This window comes from Leguminivora glycinivorella, chromosome 14, assembly GCF_023078275.1.
Source record: "Leguminivora glycinivorella isolate SPB_JAAS2020 chromosome 14, LegGlyc_1.1, whole genome shotgun sequence".
NCBI classification, from domain to species: Eukaryota; Metazoa; Arthropoda; class Insecta; order Lepidoptera; family Tortricidae; genus Leguminivora; species Leguminivora glycinivorella.
The window spans coordinates 16,653,206-16,680,677 of NC_062984.1; the positions used below are offsets into that span (position 1 = coordinate 16,653,206).

At 37.1% G+C, this 27,472-nt stretch overlaps 2 protein-coding genes across 3 annotated transcripts in view; one reads left to right on the top strand and one right to left on the bottom strand.

The window, feature by feature from the left end:
• On the bottom strand, positions 1 to 5,382 carry LOC125233234 (cancer-related nucleoside-triphosphatase homolog). The gene is made up of 4 exons (XM_048139152.1): positions 5,259 to 5,382; positions 4,929 to 5,185; positions 3,002 to 3,193; positions 1 to 221 (listed from the first exon to the last, which is right to left on the bottom strand). Exons 1-4 carry the CDS (start codon positions 5,299 to 5,301, stop codon positions 147 to 149), a joined length of 567 nt encoding a protein of 188 aa, XP_047995109.1. The 5' UTR covers positions 5,302 to 5,382; the 3' UTR covers positions 1 to 146.
• LOC125233232 (probable enoyl-CoA hydratase, mitochondrial) overlaps positions 4,429 to 27,472 on the top strand; it is a 27,928-nt gene continuing 4,884 nt past the window's right edge. Inside the window, exons 1-6 of one of the 2 annotated variants that reach the window (XM_048139149.1) lie at positions 4,429 to 4,460; positions 4,645 to 4,685; positions 8,482 to 8,658; positions 11,088 to 11,236; positions 11,647 to 11,851; positions 26,868 to 27,055. In XM_048139149.1, the coding sequence (XP_047995106.1) occupies positions 4,444 to 4,460; positions 4,645 to 4,685; positions 8,482 to 8,658; positions 11,088 to 11,236; positions 11,647 to 11,851; positions 26,868 to 27,055 (777 nt within the window). In that variant the 5' untranslated portion in view covers positions 4,429 to 4,443. Of the gene's footprint in view, positions 4,461 to 4,644; positions 4,686 to 5,804; positions 6,010 to 8,481; positions 8,659 to 11,087; positions 11,237 to 11,646; positions 11,852 to 26,867; positions 27,056 to 27,472 lie in introns of those variants that run through there. The other variant, XM_048139148.1, reaches the window with a different exon arrangement.

Here is a 27,472-nt window from a genome sequence, read left to right on the forward strand (position 1 = left end):
TAACAATTACAATTTGTATTAATCTATCAGTCACGCATATCGGCCTATACTTAAATAGTTTTTACTCGTAACACCTTGTGAAGTTAATAGACGCACTTTATCGCACTGTGAAACACGGCCTCCATAACTTTCAATTACATAATTACCTATGCAATGTCTAGTGATAATTTAATATCCTTCAATATTTCATCGTGAATGTGGTTCCGGTTTTCTCTTGTCACCTGCAATAAGAAATAACTTGTTTAATGAAGACCCACCCTATTAGTCCATTGCACAGATAAAGAATTTCATACGTGAGAGCGAGAAGATGATCACACATATGTGTGAGAGAAAGAAAAACATATCATCTTCACTTTCACGTATGTGTGTTGTGTGAAATGTATTAATCTAATTTAATGATTTACCTACAATTACGTAAGTATGGTTACACAATGTACTACTATAAGATGTTGACATGTAACACTGGTGTTATTAATAAATTATTGTATTGTATGAATGATAGTGGCATGCCTAGGCACTTGCACAGGCGCGGCCAAGGGGCCGATTTTTGAGTCTCACGCGTTCGAATTCAGAAAATTGTCACTGAAAATAATAAGCAAGTCACCGTTTTCAACCGGTATTTTAGTGACAAAATCCCGTATGCGAGATTCAAAAATCGCCCCCCTGGCGGGATAAAATGTCAGTGTGCCTCCTCATTGTTCGCTAACTACAACAAACAAGGGAGAATATTTTTTTTTCAGGCTACATATAGCCTCCTGTCTCAGAAGCATTTGTTTTGTTTTTGAATTAGGAACCCTTTGTTACTCGTTAAAAGTTGAAAATAATTATTGGAATTTGTACTCGGGGACTTAAAAGGATGGGGTTAATTCCAGTCTCTCTACCACAACTCGGATCCTGGCGATCAAATATATGAATGAGGCCCGTTCCTAGCACACAGTCTAAGCTCGTGTAGGTGAACGCGTATCATGCTTGTAAGAGTGAAATATAAAGCTAGGAACATACTATGCGGACGTCCGTCGTAAATCGACCGCGACCGCGACCGATCAGTGTGCACGGAACAAAACATCCAGTGAGCCAGATTTCGATCGGACGTCCATGCGCTCAAGGCCACGTCCACGTCCGTTGACCGATAGTTTGCACGGTTATGTGTAATTTCATTGTCCAGATTCCCTTCCGCGGTCGATTTACGACGGACGTCCGCGTAGTATGTTCCTAGCTTGACAGGTCGACTGTTCGCGTTTTTGACAGGCGGTAACTGCGAGGTAACCGAGAGGGGGCGGGCAGCACATTCAACGGGGAGCGAGAGTGGCCATACTGTACGATAGTACTCTTTATTATACTGTGACTCTACTACAGACTACAACTCTACAGCTGAACGCGATGTTAGCATTGCGCGTTTTTAAAATTACACCCTGTATAATAAAGCCCTTGCCTGCAAATGTATTTTTCTCAAACATGCAATGAAATATTGTCTTTACGTTCCTTAAAATGGGCTGGGAAGTATCACTTTGTGGGCGCAACAACTCGAGAGGACTGTAAAGGGATTTCATATTATTTTTCAGGCCTAGGCCTGCAAAGTAACTTTTTTTTATAAAATATTGTCCTTTAGAGCATTTTTTTTTATTTCATTGTATGTTTGAGAAAAGCACTATACATGCCTCGGCGTGAAAACGGATTCCCGGCCTCGTATCCCTATCCGGCCTCGCTCGCACGCTCGCTCGGCCGTATACACCGTGTTTCACTTAACACTAAAAACCTGAAAACAGTTTGTTCAGAATCGAGAGTAGAATCGATTGAGCTATATCTTGATGGGGGTAATATTTTTATTTAAATTAGTATTATTAGTTATTTTTTACGTGCCCATTCTATTGTACTCGTAATACAACATTGTGTATATCGCATTGCTAGAGGTTGTTTACCTTTTTTCAGTATTTAGGGGTATTAATACTGGCCGGTTACTTGGACGATTATTTTTTCCGCTACTAGTTTGACGTTGTTTGTCAGTTAAATCTTAATGTTTATCATAAGTCATAACAAATTGAACTCGTACCTAATTACAACCTTGTCATTTTGAATATTGAGTTTATTTGTGCTTACTGCGATTACCTGTCCAATTTGAAGTTTACTGTGACAAAGCTTTAAAGTGTTTTACAGTGACATCTTAGCTGTCTATTGGTAAACCTTATGTCGTTGCAGTAACGTACACAAATAAATAGTCTTATGGTTTATGATGGTAGTTAGCAATTATTTTATTGAGTGTAGAGCTAAAAGTCAAGTAGAGCTGTACAGAAAATTAAAAATTCAATTAAAAAAAAAGTAACGATCAGATTAAAAGATGAATACTCTAGATGAGTTTAAAAAAATAAAAATCAGTTGGGGTGTCTGAGGTTTTGAGTGATACCGGAAACACCGTGTATACCCACTTGGCCGGAAATCCTCATTTTCCCGGCCTCTGATGTAATGTACTATTTATTAGTATGTTTTGGATCATTTGAAGACAAGTTATATTTGTCGAAAATTCAATATAATTTATACCTTAAACTGTTAGGAATAAAGGAATAAGTTGTGTTGTAATGCTATCAGCGCGTGTGTGGTATATGTATTAGTACCTACATTGCAATACAAGTGCGGAAAAGAGGAAGAATCGCACTGGTACCTTACTGAAAAACTTCGTACGATACACGTGCGTAGAGGTAATTCGAATTTCTTATTTTTATCCCTCATATCGTAATGTACTGTATTTTATAGTTTTTTTTTTTTGCAAGTATGAGGTTGATTCGGAAGTAAAATTTGCTCAGTAGGTGCAGTATACCTATAAGTACATATTAACCCTTTCGCTGATAATGCTCCGCCTGTCGACGAACTGTCACTGAATACATATACACGGGTACGTGCTTTCTGCGGCAGTGGTTCGGCTGTCAACGTAGTGTCAGCGAATGAGTTAAGATATGAACACAGCGCATACTTAACATACGAATGTTTTCACAAATCGACAACTTACCACCCAAACTTTTCCGTCCTTGTTGCTCCTTATAGACTCGATGAGCGGATCGCCCTTCCTAATAGGTATAGTGGCCAGAACAAAGCAGTCGGAGCCCGGGCCGAAAACCTCTTTCACCTTGGACTTGAAGGGCGCGCTGAAGAACTCCATTTTACCTATCTCGTCTATTACTAGAAGTGATGGAGGGGGTAGCTGAAAAAAAGACTATTGTTAGTTTTTTTAAGAAAAAGCTGACCTTATACAATGTGGTACGCCACCTTGCCACCAGCCACTGAAAACCTGAGACACCCATTGCACCTATACTAAGAGGACCTACCCCAAAGCCCCAAAATCGCGAAAATAAAGGCTGTTTCATACATTTTGGTTGTTTGATCTTGACGTTTTGTATGGGGGACTATTTTTTTTCGCGTTTTTTGTGTTAGTTCCATAATAAATTACACATTTAGTATGACCTATACCTATGGAGCTTCTGAAGTTTTCAGGGGCGAATGTAACAAGCTGTATACTTTACGTGAAAAAACGATGTTGTAAACAATTTACAAAAAATAATAATACCTAAAAATATTTATGTATACTTAGGTAATAATGTTATTTTTAAATTGTTTACTGTCTACATTTTATAATTCAAATGTATTTTTTTGTAATATTTGACCTTCTCGTATTTGTTTCTTGTTTCGAATTATCCTTTTTATGATTGAGTTGAGTTTTGACAAGATAATTAATTAATAAATATAAAATGTATAAATAATTTGTAATGCGCAGTTTTCAAACACCATATTGTATTGACTTCACAAATGAATAAATATTAATATGAATATAATTAACAGAATGACCTAGTTATACCTAATTGGTTTTTGTTTTTATTTTTTTTATAACAAGATAAATAATTAAAAAAAATCATAACATGTGGCATAGGTACATCTGCAGGGTTAGCACATGATTGCCTCGATAGTATGTCGCCGCGAGATAGACTACCCGTCCTTATGCCATTAATACAGTTAGAAGAAGACGTGACATCTATCTCGCGGCGACATACTCTCGCGGCAATCATGTGCTAGGCCTACTGGCAGCTGTGGAGTAAATAATTGTGTTGTGTACTTTATTCATGTAGGCTTAGTAAAAGCACTTATGAATAGTTAATTCTCTTGTACTATCGGTTTAGCCTAAGTCTTCATACACCAAAAAATTACATATGTTGGTATGCATGAGATTATGCTAATCATTTTAAACACTGTTCTTTTCATTATACTGTCAAGATTGATCATGACATAAAGAAGTTTGCCTGTGTACAAATGGTTTTTTTTTCTGTTTTGTTTCTTTTTTTTTACAATAAAGTGATTACTACTAACATAAAAGCTCTGATATTGATGTAGGTAGTTAGTTTGTGTTTAGAAGTCAAGGAACAAACAAGTATTTTTTTTTGGGCAGTTGTGTAAAAACCAATGGCTGAAAAAGGAAGGTCAGTTTAATTTTTACTTTAAAAAGAGGTTTTGAAATTCATTTTTTTTTCTATATAGGAATTTTATTACTTTAAATTGCATCATATTGTAAAGAAAACATCATTACAAAAATTTCAAATAAGTACCTTAAAAAATACAAAGTTACCAAAAAAATATTTATATTATTTTCTGTTTTATTTTTAGAGTCACTAATCTTCACATCAATGGAATTGAAGCTGTTGAAGGTTGTATTTAAATAATATAAAAAATCTAAAAATAGAATTCTAGCCAGTAACTTTTTTTTATTTTTTGCTTTAACTGAAATTCGCCAATAAAACAGGCTCTATGTCCACACAAAAATAGTTAAAAATATTCTGAACACAAAACTGCAAACAAATATATTTGGAAGCTATAAAATATCAAACTGTTTTTTACAGACTAGACTTTGTTGAAGTTAATATGCTACCAGGCTACCACATGCTACTTACCTTCCTCATGCTGTACAAAGCGATACTTTCAAACTCGGGCACCAGCACTCCATATTTCCCAACATTGTACTTCACTGGCTCTGTCAGCAGGCTCTGGTCTCTCGCCAGCCGGCCCCGTTCTCCCTCCAACGTCACTACATCAAATCCCAGCCGTACTCTATCCTTTCTAACCTCTTCCGTGTAAAAACCCGAAGCTTGCGTACCCAGCTTTTGAATAGCTTCACATAACTTTTTCGTAAGGGTTGTCTTTCCAACTCCTGTAAGAAAATCTAATTAGAAATTTAAAGGCTGAGGTTACTAGAGAATAATGAGGTTATCAATCTACCTAACCCGGGTCGCCAGTTAAAATGAAATATTTTAACTTATTTGGCATCTTTTCTTCTACCAGTTTTACTGCTTTCAATTGTATTTTATAAAATAATTAAAATATAAATAACACACACTTCGTTTTGTCTTTTGTTTACATCGGTGACACTGACACTGACGTTCCGTTTAATACCTTGTAAGACTGTCAGTCAAATATATATTTTTTATATATATTTAGAAGTTACCTATGTTTTTCATATGAACCGTTTCTGTGTCGTATAAAATTTGAATAGTAATATTATTATACATAACTGAGTTGTAAATAACTACAGATTGCAATATGTAATTTAGGTTGTCTTTATCATCGAATGTAATATGTTCGTATAATGGAACGTGCGGGATGGAATAATCCGACCATATTTTATAAAGCGCAATTATCATATCAAATCAGAGCTGATAAGGTATTTTACAAAGTAGTAGGTTAATATTAATTCCTTCTCTTTTTTCTTGTCCTTTCTCTTTCACTTTGACACATTCCTTACTTTTTGTTTCTTATCATTTTATCACTGTGCCAAAGTTCAACGAAGTTTCTTATTGCTTCGTTTATCGGTTCATTTCATTTATAGAAGCCGGCAAGACTAGGTTATAGTAAAGTATTATATAAAAATGGCTTCCGTTGGTACTGTAACTCGCGTGTTGCTCGGCAAGAATGTTCTCAACGGAGGCCGCTTTGTAGCAGCATCGAATACCGGTTTGGTGAAGTTTTACAGTGCAGGTAATTATATGAATTTAAATTAGGATCACTTCTCCGACTTGTAGCAGCCACCGACTATCTGTAAGGAATAATACATGAAAATTTCGTCACATATGGATTTAATGTAATGTACTATGCGTCGGCATTAAGTATGGCTAAGGTACACACGTTCTGCAGTTCTTTTTGTTTTACCTGGCCAGGATTCAGTGATTACAAGAAGGAACCGAAGCCATATTTTTTATAACTTGTAAAAGTATCTTTGGCAATTTTATCTTCTCTTATACTCGCGCAGTTTTAACTCTACTTTTATATATAACTCTAATTTCATATATAATTTAATTGACTTTGTAAGTTGTATATCCCTCTTTATCGCCGATCACAAAATATTTTCACAAAGTATGTGATGTGCATTCATTTTTGTTACTGTGAGGTACAGTTTAGCACTAATACAGGTGTCCAAATCGGTACCTCCCTGCATCTGCCATGGTCTTCAGATACCAATAGGAACATAGGCTTATATGCAGTGATCAGACTATGATAGCAAAACTTGTACAAAACTTGACATGTGGGATGTGGGTATTAAAGAGTCCTTATAGTCCTGAAAATAATTGAAATTATGAGTTTCCATTATAGAATCATCCATAGTGCAGATCACTGCTTATATTATGTTGTCGGGTGATAGATTAGATTGTTATTGATACACTTAACCAAATTGGAATTTGGACCTGTCACATGCATTCCATGTTCGTTTAGTTAATTCATGAGAAGGAATATTGGAGACAGTCAATGTATTCAGTTTTTTGGTTACTAAAAAAATTATATTGACAACTGTAAAATTTTATTAGTAGTTAGGATATACATTACCATACATACTCAATAAAACAGAGTACTGAGATGTCATAAAAAAATTGTAATAGGAATTAATATGTAGGAATTTCCTTTTTCTAAATTATGAGACTTGTTTTAAAGGAATAACATTCAAATTGGCTTGGCAACAAAAGACCTTGACTTTGATCATTTCTAGTATTGTATTAATGTTTATCTTATCTGCTTGTGCCACATAACTTTTATTTCGCTATACATGTTTACCTTGGGGTTTATGTAACCAAATGTGGGTGAGTAATGTAGCCCAATTGTTTCTTTAAAATTTTACATTGATATAATTTATTTTCTTATAATTATTTTTTATATATGTCTCGAATCAAGCAGTTTAGGTAAACAAGAAATCATTGTACAATTTTTCCCCTTTATTCAATAAAGCCACAATCTGTTATAATATAAACAACTAGCTTTTAGAAAGAGACAAAAAGTAGCCTATGTCACTCTCCATCTCTTCAAATATCTCCATTTGAAAAATCACGACAATTCGTCGCTCCGTTTTGAAAGACGGACGATCAAACAGACACACACACTTTCCCATTTATAATATTAAAGTCCTATGGATATGTCGCAGTAAGATAGATAAAGCCGTTATATAGTTATAACCCTAGGAATATATTTATACGTCGTAACATAGTTAAACGAAAGCGATTAATTTCTATCTTACTAGGAATATAACTATAATACTAAACTAGTTTAGTCATATAGTTATATGACTGGATTCAGTTTAGTGAAATGATTGTAGGCAGGAGTGCGGCGGTGCGGCGGAGGTATAGTTATAACCCTAGGGATATAATTATATGCCGTAACATAGCTAAACGAAAGCGATTCCTTACCATCTTACTAGGAATATAATTATAATACGTTACTAGTTTAGTTATATAATTATATCACTGGATTAAACTTAGTCTAGGGATATAATTATAATACGTCTCTAGTTAAGTAATATAGTTATATAACTGGATTAAGTTCAGTAGTATAATTGTAGCAGTGTAGTGCGGCCACTGTTACGTTTTAACTAATATAGCTTGGATTCGTTTGTTTAGTAACCAAACCTCGTGTACTATGTTCGGATCGATACAAAATAAACTTTGTTCTAACGTCAGTGACGGTGTTGTTATTCCAAATCGTCCCGCTATACGTATTATAAAACACTGATTTAAACTTTCACGATTTTTACACATATTTAAAATTGCAAACGGGACTTAATACATAGTAATACGCGATTAAGTCCCGTTTGCAATTTTAAATACCGTATTATAATTATATTCCTAGTAAGATGGTTCTGAATCGCTCCCTTATATCCCTAGGGTTATAACTATACCTCCGCCGCACCGCTGCACTCCTGCCTACAATCATTTCACTAAACTGAATCCAGTCATATAACTATATAACTAAACTAGTAACGTATTATAGTTATATTCCTAGTAAGATAGCAATTAATCGCTTTCGTTTAACTATGTTACGACGTATAATTATATTCCTAGGGTTATAACTATATAACGGCTTTATCTATCTTACTGCGACAGATATATATTTAAAACATTGCAGGAATTTCACCAGATTTTTAAAAACTAAATTTCATTTTATTTAACACAACATATTGCTTCACAGCTCCAGCATACGAAAACATCAAGACTGAAGTGGTGGGCACCAAGAAGAATGTAGGTCTGATCCAGCTACACCGCCCCAAGGCGCTGAACGCGCTGTGCAAGCCTCTTTTCCAAGAGCTGGGGCAGGCTGTGCGCGCCTTCGACGCTGATGACTCTATCGCGGCCATCGTCCTCACCGGTAATGACATTTATGTGGAAGTGTGAAGTCTCATCCAGCTACACCGCTCCAATGCATTGAACGCGCTGTACAAGCTGCGTTCCCTGAAGCCATTTATAACAGTTATAATTAGGGATGTACCGACTAGGGGGCGTCCATTAATCGCGTCATACTGCATAGGGGGGGGAGGGGGTCATGAAAAAATCACCAAATATCACCATGGGGGTGGGGGGTTAGGAACATATCACGTGTATTTTTTTTGTTACACTAACGTAAAGAAAAAAACATATTTCTGAGCTATTTTTATATCAACTTTTACAGTCAGAACTTACGTTGTGCAGTGCAAAGAGAACAGAATATAATAGAATATAATTTATTCGTGAACACAGTCAAGATTAATTACACATTACAACACAAACAGAAAGGAATGAAGTGCCACGAAATGGCCCCATCTCAGCGTGTTGCTGGTGGCTTCCAGCGCTGATCTTCCGATGAGACCATCAAGTGAAAAAAAACCCAAACTAAACATTTTTTTCCACTTTTTATTTTACCACTTTGTTGGCGTGATTGATATACATATTGGTACCAAATTTCAGCTTTCTAGTGCTAACGGTCACTGAGATTACCCGCGGACGGACGGACGGACGGACGGACAGACAGACAGACATGGCGAAACTATAAGGGTTCCTAGTTGACTACAGAACCCTAAAAAGACGAAACAAAAATGAATGTACATACATGTAATATTCAAACGCACTCGACACTTTCAAAAGATTTGGTAACTCCTTGCAGCCCCAGTGAGTGAAATTCGTAATTTGAGTTTTTTTTTCTTTTAAGTCCAATTTAGGCTTGACTATATATATATTTCTTATAGGTTTTCTTGTAATCTACACATTAAAGGCCATCTCGGGTATTTTTTTTTAATTTTATACTAATTAGTTTCGGAGATAAGGGAATGGTCATTTTTGCCTGTTTTCTTAAATTACTTGAAAATTACTTGACTGAAAATTATTAAAAACATATATTATATTTTTGAAATACGTATAAGGGCCATTTTTTTCAAAGTTGTCCACCCCACTTTTTTTGTAACATGGGTATTTTTTACGCGATTCATATTCAGAATCGCGAGGTCTTTTGATCGTGATGGGAAAAAAAATATCCCAAGATTTCCATATTTTTTTTGGACCTTCCATTCCGTTACCGCCATACAAAATGTATGAAAAAATGGTAACGGAATAGAGAAAAAACCTTGGGACACTTTTTTACTGCTATTAGGATTGAACGAGCTCGCGATTCTGAGTGGAAAGCACATAAAAAATTCCAAAACAAAAAATTGGGGCCCAATTAACGCCCTTTTATTTGATATGTAACACGCTAAAAAACTATTTCAAAAAACTTTGATTCCTAATTTTCACTTTTACCCCCCAAAAGTGGCCCCTATAGTTGTTTTTTTTATTTTATTTAAATTGCATGCCCGTCTTTGGGTCACAAGTTCACATATGTGTGCCAGGAAACAAGTTAATCGGTTCAGTTGTTTCGGTTCAGTGGTTTCCTTTTTGAGGTACAGAACCTTAAAAATGAGGGGGCAAAGGTTTAATTCTCATAGAAAATTTGAATTTCGCGCCAAGATTTGGTTGATTCGTTGGTTGGAAAAAAGTTTACTTAAGTTGCCAAAAAATTACACGTCATATTGGCCAGGGGGGGAGGGGGTCCTGAAAATATCACCAAAGATCACCATGGGGGGGGGTCTAAAATAAGCCAAAAACGTATGACGCGATTAATGGACGCCCCCCTAGTCGGGAAAGCCGACTATCCGGCCACATTTGTAGTCGGCGACTAGTCGGCAAAACAGGTCGATTAGTCGGCACTCTATAAGTCATAGAAAAATAGTACAAAAATAAATTAACACCTGATATAATTGTATTATGTACCGATTCGTTATACCTTGGTTACTTAAAAGAACAAATATCTGTGATCATCACAAAAATAAATGTCCTACCTAGGGCTACCGGGTGTCATAGACAGGATCACAAACCTACCCACTAAGCCAAACCGGTTGTTAAAAATGGAAAATGAGCCGTACTACCTACTTGAAATATTTTGATGACTGTAAGCACTCTCATAATGTCCACTCCAAAGCGCAGATCACTGCAGGGCTAGCACATGATTAGCGTGACAGTATCTCGCCGCGACATAAATCGACAGTCCTATTTCTAATTGTAAGTATTCATGATATAAGACGGGTAGTCTAAGTCGCGACGAGAAATTGTCGCGCCAATCATGTACTACTAAGTACTACTACTTGCTGCTGATAATGCCTTTTCAATTCATCCGAGGACGACGCCTGTTGCTGATTTATGGTTGTACCCTCTTGACGAGGCCTGCGTTGCTGATGTTCTGTTGTAAACTATTTAATGCTTATTGCCAATAAATATAATATTATATTCCAGGTAACGAAAAGGCGTTCGCCGCCGGCGCCGACATCAAGGAGATGCAGAACAACACCTACTCAGACAACACGAAAGGAGGGTTCCTGCGCGAGTGGGAGGACGTGTCCAACTGCGGCAAGCCCATCATCGCTGCCGTCAACGGGTTCGCTGTAAGATTTTTTTTATGAAATAGGAGGCAAACGAGCAGACAGGTTGCCTGAACGTAAGCGATCACGATCCGGAAATACCGCAGGCGGCAATTATACTTTACCAAACTTTACTAAGGGCCAACTTTATCAATGTAGATTCAGAAAACTTTAAAGAGCCCACAATCACCGAGGAACTCTGACAATGTGGAAGGATGGTATTCCAGATTTAAAGACAACATACATTTAACTAATTATATCATAACATTGGACTAAGAAGCTTCCATACTAAAGACCACAGGCGGTTTACGCGCGCGAGTCCATACATCAATCTCAACTTCAAATTTGTGCTAGATCGCCAGGTCTACGTTTAGATCCTGCATTCAGCAGAAACAAAACCAACCTCCTCTTAAAAACCTAACCTTGACTTCCAGCTCGGCGGCGGCTGCGAACTAGCCATGTTGTGCGACATCATCTACGCGGGCGAGAAGGCCAAGTTCGGGCAGCCCGAGATCAACATCGGCACCATCCCCGGCGCGGGCGGCACGCAGCGCCTGCCGCGCTACGTCGGCAAGTCTAAAGCCATGGAGATCGTGCTCACCGGCAACTTCGTCGACGCGCACGAGGCCGAGAAGATGGGTGAGTAGGACAAAAGACAATCTGAGGCGTGGAAGTTACAAATGGAAGCGTCCTAGAAGGCTACAAAACAGGTAAAGCTTGAGAGAAGCTAATACATTGACAATGCGTTAGTGTCTACAGGTAGGCAAACTTCGGAGACGAGGCAGCATCAGTATAAGTCACCAGATATAATCTCAAAAGACAATCTGAGGCGTAGAAGTTACAAATGGAAGCGTCCTAGAAGGCTACAAAACAGGTAAAGCTTGAGAGAAGCTAATACATTGACAATTTGACAATGCTGAGTCCACTCCTTGAGTTGCAGACGTCCATAGGTGACTGTGACCGCTTTCCATCAGGCGGATCGTATGCTTGTTTGCTACCAACGTAGTATAAAAAAATATATACAGTCAAACTTCGGGGAAGAGCCAAAATCAGCAAAAATCACCAGGGTATGTACGTAGCCGAATGGCACAAACGCTCACGAAACGAAACGCTCGTAGATATCTATCTCTATCGCTCTTGCGTATTGGCGCGACAGAGCCAGACCAGACTACCTATCACGGCGTTTCTTTTACATTTCGCGTCATAGAAATGCCATTCGGATTCGGATACGGGGCCAGGTCACAACTATCTCAAGAATCCGAATGTTGTATTTTTGTATAAGATTAGGTACCGAATCTCCGAATGCTGTATTTATGTATGAGATGAAAAACTGCCGTGTGCATACATAATGTCCTTTTTGCGATTTCATCATGGCCAAATGTGTCATATCTACAAACATTTTACGACACTACGTGCATCACGAACTCACTTTTATTTTCGTTTAAAAATTAGACTTACAAGAACAATTTGTTCAGAAAACAATGTAAAATTGAAAGTCGTTCTTCTTATATTTAGCTCTACTATTTTGTAATTGACTCAGTGAGGAACCAGATTCGTGCTGCTACCGTTTTAAAAGACGTTCCCTCTACTTCGAAGTAATCAAGATTCCCTATAACCTTATGAAAAAACAGTCCACCGGCCTATTCTGGCTCAGGTCTAGTCGATATTTTTCTATTGGCGGTTATATAAACGCTGTGGATACGCGTTATACTTCCAAAAGGAACGAAACTTGGAACGCTTGAATGAGTCTCGTGGTGCATTACAATGTTCATGTATTATTCAGCTACGGCACCATTCGCACAAAGCTTCTAAGATAATACAGCGATACGATATCAGTTTAAGATCAACAGTTTTTTGGTTGATGAAATTTACATCAGGGATCGGAACCCGTTCCCAAATACCATTTGATATCGTCCTTAAACCGTTACCTATAAATTTTGTTCAATGGGAACAAAATAATTCCGGTTACGGTTCTTATATCGTTCCCTAAACGAACGGTTCATTATAAATTTTGTTCAGTGGGAACAAAATAATTTCGGTTTCGGTTCTTATTTCGTTCCCTCAAAGAACAGTTCCTTACAGTAACGTTTAAATGAACGAACAGAATTTTAGCGTTCCTAAAACCAATATTATTTCGTTCCGAGCCGCGCGGGAGTAGGTATAGCGACTGTAGCGAGCGCCGGAGCCGAGCGTTTTCGCCGACGCACGAGCCGCCTTTCGCTGTCTCTTTTTCACACGAAGTTCATTTATATTTCTGTTTCGGTTAGCCGGCCGGCCGCGGCCGGCAATGAAGGTGAAGGTAGGTTGTTTGTTTTGTTTACTTCATTTACTTGAGTTGCAACTTTCGGCGTATAAACAGCGAACGTGCAGTGATAGTGTATGCTTGATATTGAAACTATTAGGATAGGAAGAAACAGCATAGAATATACACCATGTATAAAGGGCGGCAAATTTTAAAATTGTAGGGCTCACCGGCCAATTGTCTTCATAAAACCTGTCTACTTAAAGTTTCACGTTAACGGAATCATTAAAGGATTAAGACGATACAGGAGGCAAGCACGAATTCAGATTTTTAGGTCTTTATCGCCGTCGCGTTGACGGGGGCGGAACCCACAGAGAGGCCCTGTATAGTAAAGTTGTGTGTGCGCGTGGCGCACGCACACAGACGCGTACGCCGGCGGCGCAAGTACTCGCGCTCGAGCCGACCGGCGCCCGCAATCGCTCTCTATCTATATTTTTCTAGTTTTGGACTTCTGATTTGCGTATAGTTTTGGACTCCGTGAAGTATACTCGTACTGATTTGAATAGAATGCAAATTTGTCATATTTTAGGTATTCTAAATATTATTCCTTACCTTATACATAATGTAATTATCTTAAAAGGAATCATGATACCGAAATAAAGTTATTCGGTATGTAAAAAACTAAAGCCTTTTTCGATGTCAAAAAGAAAGTTTAAAATAATTTTGTGATAAAGTAAATATTTTCTGAAAGGATTGGGTTATACCTAGGGATTGCAATAATATAGAATCCGGATTATTTTTAGGGCAAAATCCGAACTCCGGATTAAATCCGGATTTTTTTAGTAACTAAAGCCTGACAAGTTTTTATTTGACCCTGGAAGAGTGTCGCTACAAATCGTTTTCATATGGCAATAATGTGCCGACGTCATGTATAATCGGGACAGCGAGTACTGGGTTTCGTTTCGCGTTAATATTTGTAGAAAATTAAAGCATGGTTTTAGAGAATGACAATTTAATAAGCTAGGTTTGAAGACTTGCTACTTCCACACAGCCTAAAATTCATGAAGCTTGTGCCTGTATCGAAGTCGTCGATGTTTATTTTCTTCTTACGTGGGACCTTGTTTTGTACTGGTGGCGATGATGAAACGGCCTCCTTATTTCTTTAAATATTTTTCACGGCAGAGCTAAATACAGACACCATAAATAAGAACAAAAAATATATTAAGCTAAATCGAAACCAACTAATCATTGCATGAGAACATTATTAGGGTGCCCGCCCCCCCTACACGTAAAGTGGGGAGAGATTTTTTTTTCATTTCAACCCTGACGTGTGATATACCTATTGTTGGATAGGTATTAAAAAATGAATAGGGGTTTACTACTAACATTTTTTGATATTGTAAATTTTTTCGGAAATAATCGCTCGGAAATGTATGGGACATTTCAGGGGTAAACTTTTGTATGGGCTTTGTCAGTCCCGGTATATATCGTCCTTGATATTAGGCAACTACTGAAATAATATTTGTGTGCTCTAATTCAATGTGCACCTCTAACGACTCTTACGCAGTTGCCATTGAGGCCAATCAATTAAAGGTGAGGAAACAGTCTCAGCTGTTGCCATTAGATTTGGTGAAAATAACATTGATCGCGTTGGATATGGTAAGTATGGTTAAGAAACTAAAGCCTGACCAGAAATATAAATAACTATTGTCAGGCAGGAGTGCGCTGTTATTCTGCTGATGTATGGAGTGACAGTTCAGTATAGTATGATGACTATGAAGAAAATAGTTTTAATGAAATTCCGCTACATGGCGCGTAGTCATATATTTCTGGTCATGCTTTACATGTGTATAAAATAAAACAAAACTTATGAATCTTATGATATAATCTTTCCAGTAATTGCCTATGGGAAAATAACATTGTAGTTACCACTGGTAACAACTTAGTGGTAACTCTGACTAGTGGAATAACCCTTATTTTATAACGATATTTCACTATCGAATGTACCAAAATATGATTGACTTTTACACTGAAGCTATGATTATGATAGAGTACACATAATCTTGATACACATTTAATAATATTTTTCTATTTTATTTTCGAGATCTTCTAAACAAGCCCGTAAATTCTCTTCGGGAACTTGTTCTAACTTTTTTCTTATAACGACTGCAACTATATTACGCTTGCATGAACAAGGGCACATCGCGTCCGGTTCCGGTTCACTATAAATGGATTGCATGGGTTGTGCTCTCTCAAGGACTGCATCTTGGTCCTTAAAAACATTTAAAAACATATCACTATTACAAATTCACACAGATTAAGTAACACACATATTTATAAAAATTAGTGCAGATTATATTTTATACAGCTTTCTCTCACTATAAGCACTTACATCCAACTCAAGGTCATCAGAATCGCTTGGATATGGGGTAGTTTTTTCTCTATATATATTTTTTTTAAGACTAGATCTTCATCATCTATGTCAAAGCTTTTATCTGCAATAAAAATATTTTATTTATTTTGCATAAGTACTTACATTTCTAGAAAATTATTACAATAAGTTACAAGCTTTTGAGAATTGGGCCCTTGGTGTATCTACATGGAATACACAACTGTAGTTGGCGAGTGTATTAGTGTCTACACTGTCTACAGACGACCAAACCGACCAAGGTCCAACAAGTACGGGATTGTAAGAGCGGGAGAGCTACGTCAACCGGGGTGGCTTTAGGAAAATTTGGGGTTACTTTGATGGTATTTGAACGGCTTTAAAATAAACATCATTAGATCAGTCAATGAATGCTCAAAAGGGGGGTCTAGGTGGAATGGCCGAAAGCAGAAAGTTTCACTACGGGATGTTGTTATGGGTAGTCAGGAGACATACATACTAAAAGTCCTCGGACTTTGGACGTGAGCTCGAAGAGGGGGGGATGAAAAAAGGTCCCATTTTTTGTTTTTGACGTGATAACGTCTAATAACTCGTTACTACGGGCAGCATGCACGAAAAAGATGACGTCATTGTCCCGTTTCGCAATATAGCTTTAGCGCCATCTATTGGCGCGCGTTGGAACTAAGCGGCTGATCGATGCGCTCGGTATGGTTAGGCTTCCCACAGACAGTCTTAAAAATTCATAATCTTAAAAAAAACTTGTATGCAATCTGACAGTTCAAATCTGTCAGTGTCTTGTCAGTGTCAGTTTGAACTGTCAGATTGCATACAAGTTTTTTTTAAGATGACGTCATTGTCCCGTTTCGCAATATAGCTTTAGCGCCATCTATTGGCGCGCGTTGGAACTAAGCGGCTGATCGATGCGCTCGGTATGGTTAGGCTTCCCACAGACAGTCTTAAAAATTCATAATCTTAAAAAAAACTTGTATGCAATCTGACAGTTCAAATCTGTCAGTGTCTTGTCAGTGTCAGTTTGAACTGTCAGATTGCATACAAGTTTTTTTTAAGATTATGAATTATTAAGACTGTCTGTGGGAAGCCGTATAGCGTGTGGCCTAAGTAAAGCACCACAGCTGGGACAGATGGCGCGCCCGTGTGTTGTTCTCGTTAAGCTGAGTTTAGACCAGCAAGTTATTGCTGCAAGTTTTGAGACGCAACTATAGGTAAGAGTGAGTGGCAAATATCTGCATCTCTTTCTAGCATATACTTCTGTCTCAAAACTTGCAGCAATAACTTGCATGTCCAAACTCAGCTTTACAAAATTAATTATTTTAATTTATACGACTTTTTACAGAACATATCCCGTCTGAACTCATCATAGATTTAGAATTATTAAACTAGATTGTGTAGTTAGGTCAAAAAGTGTGTCCACATGAGAGGTCATTGTTTGGGCTGGTGTCCCTCTCGCACTTACTGACAATGTCAACATTATTCAGTGAACGTCGTTTTTAATTATACAAATCTTTGATTTATTGGCATCAAAATAATTACATTGTAATTACATTGTAATTATTTTCCAATTCTTTGAAATATATCGAAACCCTAGTTTGAATATAAGTAACACTAAAATAATATAAGAAGTTATAAAGTCAGGTAATATATATATATAAAAATACTACTATTATGGCTCATTAACACTGGCCACACGTGCGAGAGGGACACCAGCCCAAACAATGCCCTCTCATGTGGACCGTTTTCGATAGTTCAGAATAGCGAAAACGGTCACCTTTTTGTCTCAGTAATAAGGTTCAATTTAGTATGGCAAAAAATGTGATTCCGCTGTCCCCTGTCTTTGGAACTCACTGACAATGACATTTGGGCCGCTAAACATGGTACAATAGGGACTGAGCTCACACTTTTTTGCCATACTAAATTGAACTTTATCACCGGTGCAGAAAGGCGTTCTTGTCAGACTAGTAAAAGTTTTTGGCTTAACAACTCAATCTAGCTTAATATATATAAATCTATGGCATAGAACAACATGTCGGGTCCCTATATATAGGTCTAAGGTTTTATTTGAAAATTGAAATGGTCATACAATGCCAAAAATTTTAAGTATTTGCAATATTACTTTCTATTATAGTAAAACATATATTTTTTAAGGATTACAATATGTATACGTATGTTTTTTCATAGCCAAATCTGGTCTGCTTTGGCAAACATTGCCATCATTGCGGTAAATGGATGGAGCGAAGAGCTTTGAGGAAATATTGTAAGTATTCACTTCTGATAATTGTGTTAAAGGTTTTTTATCTATCTACTCACACCAGTATTCCCAAAAGTTATTGGCAAATCACTAGAAAGAGTGCAGAGGAAGTTCTGTAGGCACATTTACAAACGACTGTACGGATATTACCCATATATGTATCCATCTCTATTCGTAACAGGAATGGTTGGTCTTCAAACTCTAGAAACCAGACGGAAACTGCTGCATATTATGCATTACCGCCAACTGTTTCACCATAGAGTAGATGACGCATCCGTGCTTGAGAGAATGGGGCTGCAAGTGCCAAGAGCGAATGTGGTGGTTGGCATGCCGGGCGCGGTGCCGGCGCGGCGGCGGCGGCGCCTGTTCGCGGCGGCCGGCGCACCGCTCGAGCCCGAGCTGCTCTTAACCGCATCATGTTGGAGACAGACGATATTGACATATTTGCTGATAGTGTTGGTGTGTTTTACAGAAAACTCTTAAGGTTCATAGACTCTACACTCCTTAGGTGATTAATGTAATAACCATAGTTTAACTTTTAAGTGTGTTTGCTTTTATTTATGTCAATTTAACATGTACATAATTATATTACCACATAAGTGCTTTGGTGAAATACTGTTAACTTTGTGTATTTTTAATAAATAAATAAATAAAAAAACGTGAAAAAAGTCCCAGAATCGGGCCCCTTTTGCTATACTCTGACCGCCCCTGTCTATACTACTGTAATGTTTGACGTTATCACGTTAAACTACCGTCCGTAAACCCTGTAAAGTCGGTTTACGGACTCATATATTGCTCCATATCTTGAAAAATATTTATCTTAGACAAAAGTTTTCTTTGAAAATCTTGTAGATCATTCAAATACCTTCCATAATATGTGTACATATGCTTCAGGGTCATGTACCGTTGAATAATTATACGACTTTAAAACGAAATGAAACAACAAATGTATGTGATAAACGTGTAAAATATGTATTTCATGAACATGATTGTATTATGATGCTGTATAAATGCATTCACACAACAGGTAACAATACAATTAGCTGTACATAAAGGCCTTGTCATACCCACATCTACCACTACTACAATCTGTAGTGCACCGGCAAAATATTGACTTCAGTATTTCTTCCGGAGCAGCTGGTACTTTGGTTTGCACAGGTATCAGTAAGTTGCTTTCGTTCCGTGCCATCCCCATTCATCATCCTCCTTGCGTTATCCCGGCATTTGCCACGGCTCATGGGAGCCTGGAGTCCACTTTGACAAGTAATTGCAAGATTTGGCGTAGGCACTAGTTTTACGAAAGCGACTGCCTTCTTACTTTCCAACCCGAAGGGTAACTAGGACTTATTGGAATTAGTCCGGTTTCCTCACGATGTTTTCCTTCACCGAAAAGCGACTGGCAAATATCAAATGACATTTCGCACATAAGTTCAGAAAAAAGTCATTGGTATATTAGCGAGGGAGGTAAAAAAGTGTGGAATACTAATACAACTAACTAACTTAGTTTCGAAGGTAAAAACTGCAAATAACAGCTTAAGTTACAATTATATCCTAACTCTTAAAAGTTTTCTACTACTATTCTACTTTAAATCAAATTTTAACGTAAAAAAAAGTTTTTACTTGACGAATACTGGACCAAGTGCGCTAAAATACTCGTATACTGGATCAAGTACTCTTAGATCATAAACTGTTATAAATTTGAAATTCTCATGAATGCAGAAATAACCTCATTGATTTCGTTAAAATAAATCCGAATTTTTATGTTATTACGGGAACAAATATGTTAGTTATGTTACTTTGTACCTTTGAACGGCTCTCCTCTGTAAAATCATGAGTTTGCACTTGCCTCAGTATCCTTAGGAGGTATGGATATAACTTACACGTGTTTTAATTTACTCGCTGCCTCTTTGGGCGGGATGATACTAATCGGTTTTCTTTGCTTGTTTGAAATGCCGTCGGTCTCACACCTTACTACTGTCAACACTGCAATTATCTATTATAACCTTGTGTGTTACTGTGTTTGTTCTCCCAAATAAATCAAACAAATTCAAACTGTTTCTTCCATGTCATCTGGATCAGATGTGAAAACTGTATCTTAGACAATATCCTCCCCGCCGTTATCATCAGTGTCTTTCTCTATCCTGGGGGAGTCGTTCACTTTCGATCCGGAGGTTGCGGGTTCGAACCCGGCTCGTACCAATGACTTTTTTCTGAACTTATGTGCGAAATGTCATTTGATATTTGCCAGTCGCTTTTCGGTGAAGGAAAACATCGTGAGGAAACCGGACTAATTCCAATGAGTCCTAGTTACCCTAAGGGGTTGGAAAGTCAGATGGCAGTCGCTTTCGTAAAACTAGTGCCTACGCCAAATCTTGGGATTAGTTGTCAAAGTGAACCCCAGGCTCCCATGAGCCGTGGCAAATGCCGGGATAACGCAAGGAGGATGATGAATGGGGATGGGCACGGAACGAAAGCAACTTACTGATTCCTGTGCAAACCAAAGTACCAGCTGCTCCGGAAGAAATACTGAAGTTAATATTTTGCCGGTGCACTACAGATTGTAGTAGTGGTAGATGTGGGTGTGAGAAGGCCTTTATGTACAGCTAATTGTATTGTTACCTGTTGTGTGAATGCATTTATACAGCATCATAATACAATCATGTTCATGAAATACATATTTTATACGTTTATCACATACATTTGTTGTTTCATTTCGTTTTAAAGTCGTATAATTCAACGGTATATGACCCAGAAGCATATGTACACATATTATGAAAGGTATTTGAAGGATCTACAAGATTTTTCAAGAAAACTTTTGTCTAAGATAAATATTTTTCAAGATATGGAGCAATGTATGAAGCAAAAAGTGGGGGGGGGAAAACGATTTTTAAAAAATTAACAGTTTTTAGGAGCTCATACCTAGATAATGGTTGAGAATAGAAAAAAGTTTCTAGATCAAAGTTATAGAGAATTTTATAAGCTTTCAAGGTGTAGTAAACCAAAACTTCGTATGATGCATAGTTTTTGAAATATGAGCAAAAAACAAAAAATGGGACCTTTTTTCATCCCCCCCTCTTCGAGCTCACGTCCAAAGTCCGAGGACTTTTAGTATGTATGTCTCCTGACTAACCCTAACAACATCCCGTAGTGAAACTTTCTGATTTCGGCCATTCCATCTAGGATCGTTCGTTCACCAAGCTACATTCATTATTTACTGAAACTGTTCATGTAACTAGTAGATAGATAATAGATCAATAAATATTCTTGTAAATCTACCATAGAAAATCGCGAATTTACTTACAGTATGACTTTAAAACTAAATTTTCAAAGTCACCCCTGCGTTTTAAAGCCACCCCGGTTGACCGTATAAGGCTTTCTCATTTTTTTACAAATAACAGCGTCCCTAATTGACATATGTCGGTACGGTCACCTGTAAGTACCTACTTTAGGAGTGACACCGAATAGGGCTTGTAATCCGGATATATCCGCTGATTTTGAAATTCGGATAATTTGCACGTTAAAATCCGGATAAAACGAATAATTCGAATATTGTGAATGACAGAAATACCATTGCAATTTTTAAGAAGCTCATTTGGAAAACAAATTTTAAAGTAAAATAACACATTTACGATATTAAAGCGATTTATATCAAAAATTACTCCTTGAGTGGCACTACTACCTTATTTAATAATAGTCATACTAGTTATGAAAAGAAAGCTGCACTTTTGGATGGAAGCAAGCCGCTTTGCATGGTGATAGTAGACATCATAGTAAACGATTTTTTCCGAGGATATCGAAATTTCATCCCTTAGGCAGCCGAGCGTAGCGAGGTGTTTTATGAAAATGAAAAAAATTCTATCTTTTTATTGTATCGTCCGATTTTGACAAAACGTATCTCAAATGAAAGGTATTAATTTGTGTAATTTAAAGAAAAATACAAAGAAAAAAAATTTAAAAGAAAAGTAAGAAAAAAATAAAAGTAAATTTCCGTCTCGCACTGAATAACTTCAAAGAATGACAGACAAAATGTACAATGTCGATATACAAGTTTTTTTTAATCGAAGACAGATAAATTTTTAGTTGAAAACTGAAGACCGCATCGAAATCAGATCAGCATTTTTTAAGATACAAGTTGCCAAAGTTGGGAAAGATCGCTTTATATGGCCACTTTGAAATTCCTTTGCCAGAAAGTCAGAAATAACATGTTTTTCTGACACAGAAAAATACATACATAGTAACAATACACATCAAAATAAAATTAAAAATTCCGAGGATATTATAATTTCATCCCTTAGAACGACGAGCGTAGCGAGGTCGGTTACGAAAACCGAAAAAAAATATCATTTTTTTGTACGTCGTCCGATTTTGACAAAACATGTTTCATTTGAAAGGTATTACTTTATGTAACTTAAAAAAAAATATTGAAAAAAATTGGAAAAAAAAAATGTACGATTTTAAAAAAAAACCTTAATTTTCGTATCACACTGAATAACCGCAAAAAACGGTAGACACGGTGTATAATTTCGATATATGATTTTTTAAAATTAAAGACAAATAAATGTATGATTATAAACTAAAAACCGAATCGAAATCGAATCAGTAGTTTTTAAGATGCAATTTGTCAAAGTTGGCTTAGTTTGTTTATATGGTCGCTTATAAATTCCTTAGCCAGAAAGTCAGAAACATTATATTTTTCTTACAGTTAAAAGTATGCATAGGTAATAGATATCATAATAAACAATTTTTTACGAGGATATAAAAAATTCATCCCTTGGAAAGCCGAGCGTAGCGATGTCTGTTACGAAAAACAAAAAAAAGGCAGTTTTTTTTTATTGGATCGTCTTTGTAAGGGTTTCTAAGGAATGAAATTTTTATATCCTTGTAAAAAAAATGTTTATAATGATGTCTATTACCTATGCATACTTTTAACTGTAAGAAAAATATAATGTTTCTGACTTTCTGGCTAAGGAATTTATAAGCGAAGCGACCATATAAACAAACTAAGCCAACTTTGACAACTTGCAACTTAAAAACTACTGATTCGATTTCGATTCGGTTTTTAGTTTATAATCATGCATTTATTTATCTTTAATTTAAAAAAATCATATATCGAAATTATACACCGTGTCTACCGTTTTTTGCGGTTATTCAGTGTGATACGAAAATTAAGGTTTTTTTTAAAAAAATCTTACATTTTTTTTCCAATTATTTTCAATATTTTTTTTTAAGTTACATAAAGTAATACCTTTCAAATGAAACATGTTTTGTCAAAATCGGACGACGTACAAAAAAATGAGATTTTTTTTCGGTTTTCGTAACCGATTTTCGCTACGCTCGTCGTTCTAAGGGATGAAATTATAATATCCTCGGAATTTTTAATTTTATTTTGATGTGTACTGTTACTATGTATTTTTCTGTGTCAGAAAAATATGTTATTTCTGACTTTCTGGCAATGGAATTTCAAAGTGGCCATATAAAGCGATCTTTCCCAACTTTGGCAACTTGTATCTTAAAAAATGCTGATCTGATTTCGATGCGGTCTTCAGTTTTCAACTAAAAATTTATCTGTCTTCGATTAAAAAAACTTGTATATCGACATTGTACATTTTGTCTGTCATTCTTTGAAGTTATTCAGTGCGAGACGGAAATTTACTTTTTTTATTTTTTTCTTACTTTTCTTTTAAATTTTTTTTCTTTGTATTTTTTTAAAATTACACAAATTAATACCTTTCATTTGAGATACGTTTTGTCAAAATCGGACGATACAATAAAAAGATAGAATTTTTTTCATTTTCATAAAACACCTCGCTACGCTCGGCTTCCTAAGGGATGAAATTTCGATATCCTCGGAAAAAATCGTTTACTATAATGTCTACTATCACCATGCAAAGCGGCTTGCTTCCATCCAAAAGTGCAGCTTTTGACCAAAAATTCTCCATAAAAAGTATGACTATAAGTAAATAAATAATAAACAAAAATATTGGGGGACATCTTACATAGATTAACCTAGCCCCAAACTAAGCAAAGCTTGTACTATGGGTGCTAGGCGACGATATAAATACATACTTATATAGATAAATACATACTTATATACACAGAAAACATCCAAGACTCAGGAACAAATATCTATGCTCATCACACAAATAAATGCCCTTACCTGGATTCGAATCCGCCGGGACCGCGGCTTAGCAGGCAGGGTTTTTTTCATGAATATTTGTGGATAATCTCATGTAAATGTATATCAATTTAACTCAATCAATCAGGTGACACTGAGTACCGTATCAAACGCTGCACTTTCATTATTGTTAGCATCCGAATACATTATAAATAAATAAATAAATTGCTAACAGAACTAAAACTGTTCAAATTTTCTGACAAAAAAAAGTCTTCTATGTATCCCGCGGCGGAAGACCTGTTTAGTATTGAACTGCAGAACAAGATGAAGTAGTTAAGCAGATACGCTTTTACATTTTATCCTTTCAAAATAGGTTGCAAGTGTTGCAACACCAAAACTTTTTCGCTGTATACGTAACGTAAGGCCCTCTGGCTAAGAACGTCTACCCGAGAGTCCCAAGTGTAACTGGAATGGAGTCACGAAGTCATCAAAGATAAGAGGTGAAAATTATTAGAGAGAAAGATCATTCAGCCTTGTTATTTAACAAAGCTAAATGGTGTTTGTAATATGTCATAGTTCTTTTTGCATTTGAATAAATCGGCAATGAAAACCTCGTAAATGCAATCTGATATTTAAACAAGGAGTAGGTAGGTAATACCTTTTTTAGGTAATATTCGATCTAAACGATCACAACATGACGTTTTGCCTCATATGGCAATCAGATTATGTCTCTAGCATTAAAATTCATTAATATCAAATATTAGTCAAAATTACATAAAAATAAAATCATATATCTTATGGGCAACTGAAGTCATTTCATAAAAAAGGCGAGAATGAAATAACTAAGTAACCTAACCTAACATTAAGGTTACGAACAACAGCTGAAGCCTGATTATAAAATAACAATTTCCTACGGCGTTTTTTTCGTATCGTAGTACATAATTATGTTACTAATTATGAGATTTATTAAATAAAATAAAAAATATTCGAAATATCCGTTTTATCCGAATATCCGGATTTTCAAATATCGAGTCGAATCATCCGGATTTCGAATTGGACGGATAATTGCAAGCCCTAACACCGAACCACCGGGCAGAGTTTCAGTATTTAGGTTTATGAAGGTTTAGTATAGGTAAGTACTTACTCAGTGGCTCATTCTGTGCATCGATCAAGTCATAAATATCATCATTAGTGCCCCTTTCACTCGCAGCAGTATAAGAACATTGGATGAATTGGGATTCTTCGAGTTCTGGGACACGGGAGTGTTGAATACTAAAAACAATTTATTTTTGTGACTAATTGCACATTTCACATCTTTCATTGTGACGTTTTTAGACTAAGGGCCCGTTGCATCAACCACATTTGACACACACATCATCGTCACGCAGCAGACGCCTATGGAACTGTCCATACAATAAAATTTAACGAATGCTTTAACGGTGACAGACGGTTTGGTGCAACTGACCCTAAAGGTCCATTGTTGATAGTAGCTGATGTAATTTCTATGGTAATTGACTATCTACAGTACCAACGATGAGAGCCCTTTTAATTTAAAACGTCACAATTAATGGGAAAGTAGTGTATATTACACACACACACACACACACACACGCGCGCACGCACGCACGCACGCACGCACGAACGCACGCACGCACGCACGCACGCACGCACACACACACACACACACACACACACACACACACACACACACACACACACACACACACACGCACGCACGCACGCACACACACACACACACACACACACACACACACACCCCTGAGATGACCGTACCAAGGTCAAATAAGGACGCTGCTATTTGTTAGAAATGTTAGAATGAGAAAGTTATTTAACTCTCACGCTCTTGCTAATAGCGGCGTCGCGTCCTTATTTGACCTTGAAAGGTACGGCCATTGCAACAGAACCGCTTTACTCGGAAGTCTATCTCACAAAAGGACGCTGATGTTTGTTAGAATGAGAAAGTTATTCAGCTCTCTCGCTCTTGCTAATAGCGGCGTCGCGTCCTTATTTGACCTTGGACTGTACGATTGCCTGTAAATAAATACTTAAGCGTCGTGACATTACTTAAATTTTAAAATCGGTAAAATTGAAAGCACTAAATTAAAAGAAAAAAACTTACTTCATTGTGGTTGTGGTGCAGAATGTTTTCGACGTATTTGTTTCGTTCGACGCCACGTTTACTCACCGCTAGTCTCAAATCAAACTAAAGTTACTAAAGTGATGGCCGTGGCCGACACCGCTTGCACTGTTCGTTCAAATTCTTGGAAATAGAAAAACCGAAATAATTTCGTTCCTGCGAACTGTTCTTTAAAGAACGTATCATTTAATTCCGTTCTTCGGAACGGTTCTCACTCATAAACCGAAATAATTCCGTTCCCGCGAACTGTTCTTTAAAGAACGTATCATTTAATTCTGTTCTTCGGAACAGTTCTCACTCATAAACGTTCGTTCACTGAACGAAAAAGAATACCGGTTAATGGAACCAGAAACGCTAAAGTAAAGTTCTCGGGTCAACGTACGGAACCGTTCCGAAAAAAATACCGGTATCCGATCCCTGAACCTTACACATCGAATCTTTTCCCATCTATCTCATACCTATGAATATATAACACTTCTAAATTTCAGGACTGGTGAGCCGCGTGTTCCCCGTCGAGAAGCTTCTAGAAGAAACCATCAAGCTGGCCGAGCGCATCGGCACCCACTCGCCCCTCGTCGTCAAAATGGCCAAGAAAGCCGTCAACCAGGCTTATGAGACCACCCTCAGGAGCGGACTCGAGTTCGAGAAACAAGTCTTCTACGGCACCTTCGCTACGGTGAGTTCTAGATCTTTCTAGAAGAAACCGCTTTAGTCCGCTTTTTAAAGCCAGGAAAAAAGTTTGACCGTTCGTCTGCCTCATTAGAACGAGTTAAGGAATGTTCATTGTCAGCCAGTGTTAACTTTACTATAAATCCAGCATAAATTCTGACGACCGGTCTGGCGCAGTCGGTAGTGACCCTGCCTGCTGCGCCGCGGTCCCGGGTTCGAATCCCGGTAAGGGCAGTTATTTGTGTGATGAGCACAGATATTTGTTCCTGAGTCATGGATGTTTTCTATGTATATAAGTATTTATATATTACATATAACGTTGTCTGAGTACCCACAACACAAGCCTTCTTGAGCTTACCGTGGGCCTCATAGTGGGGAAGTTTATCGACAAAAAGAGGCCAAACCTTTTTTTTCTTGACCAAAG

What these genes read in the sequence shown, in the direction of transcription:
- LOC125233234 (XM_048139152.1), bottom strand. Translation starts at nt 5,301, where the DNA reads ATGCCAAATAAGTTAAAATATTTCATTTTAACTGGCGACCCGG. An exon ending in CATTTTAACTGGCGACCCGG is followed by an intron (nt 5,186 to 5,258) that starts GTTAGGTAGATT and finishes ATTTTCTTACAG; the next exon opens with GAGTTGGAAAGACAACCCTT. An exon ending in CTTTGTACAGCATGAGGAAG is followed by an intron (nt 3,194 to 4,928) that starts GTAAGTAGCATG and finishes TCTTTTTTTCAG; the next exon opens with CTACCCCCTCCATCACTTCT.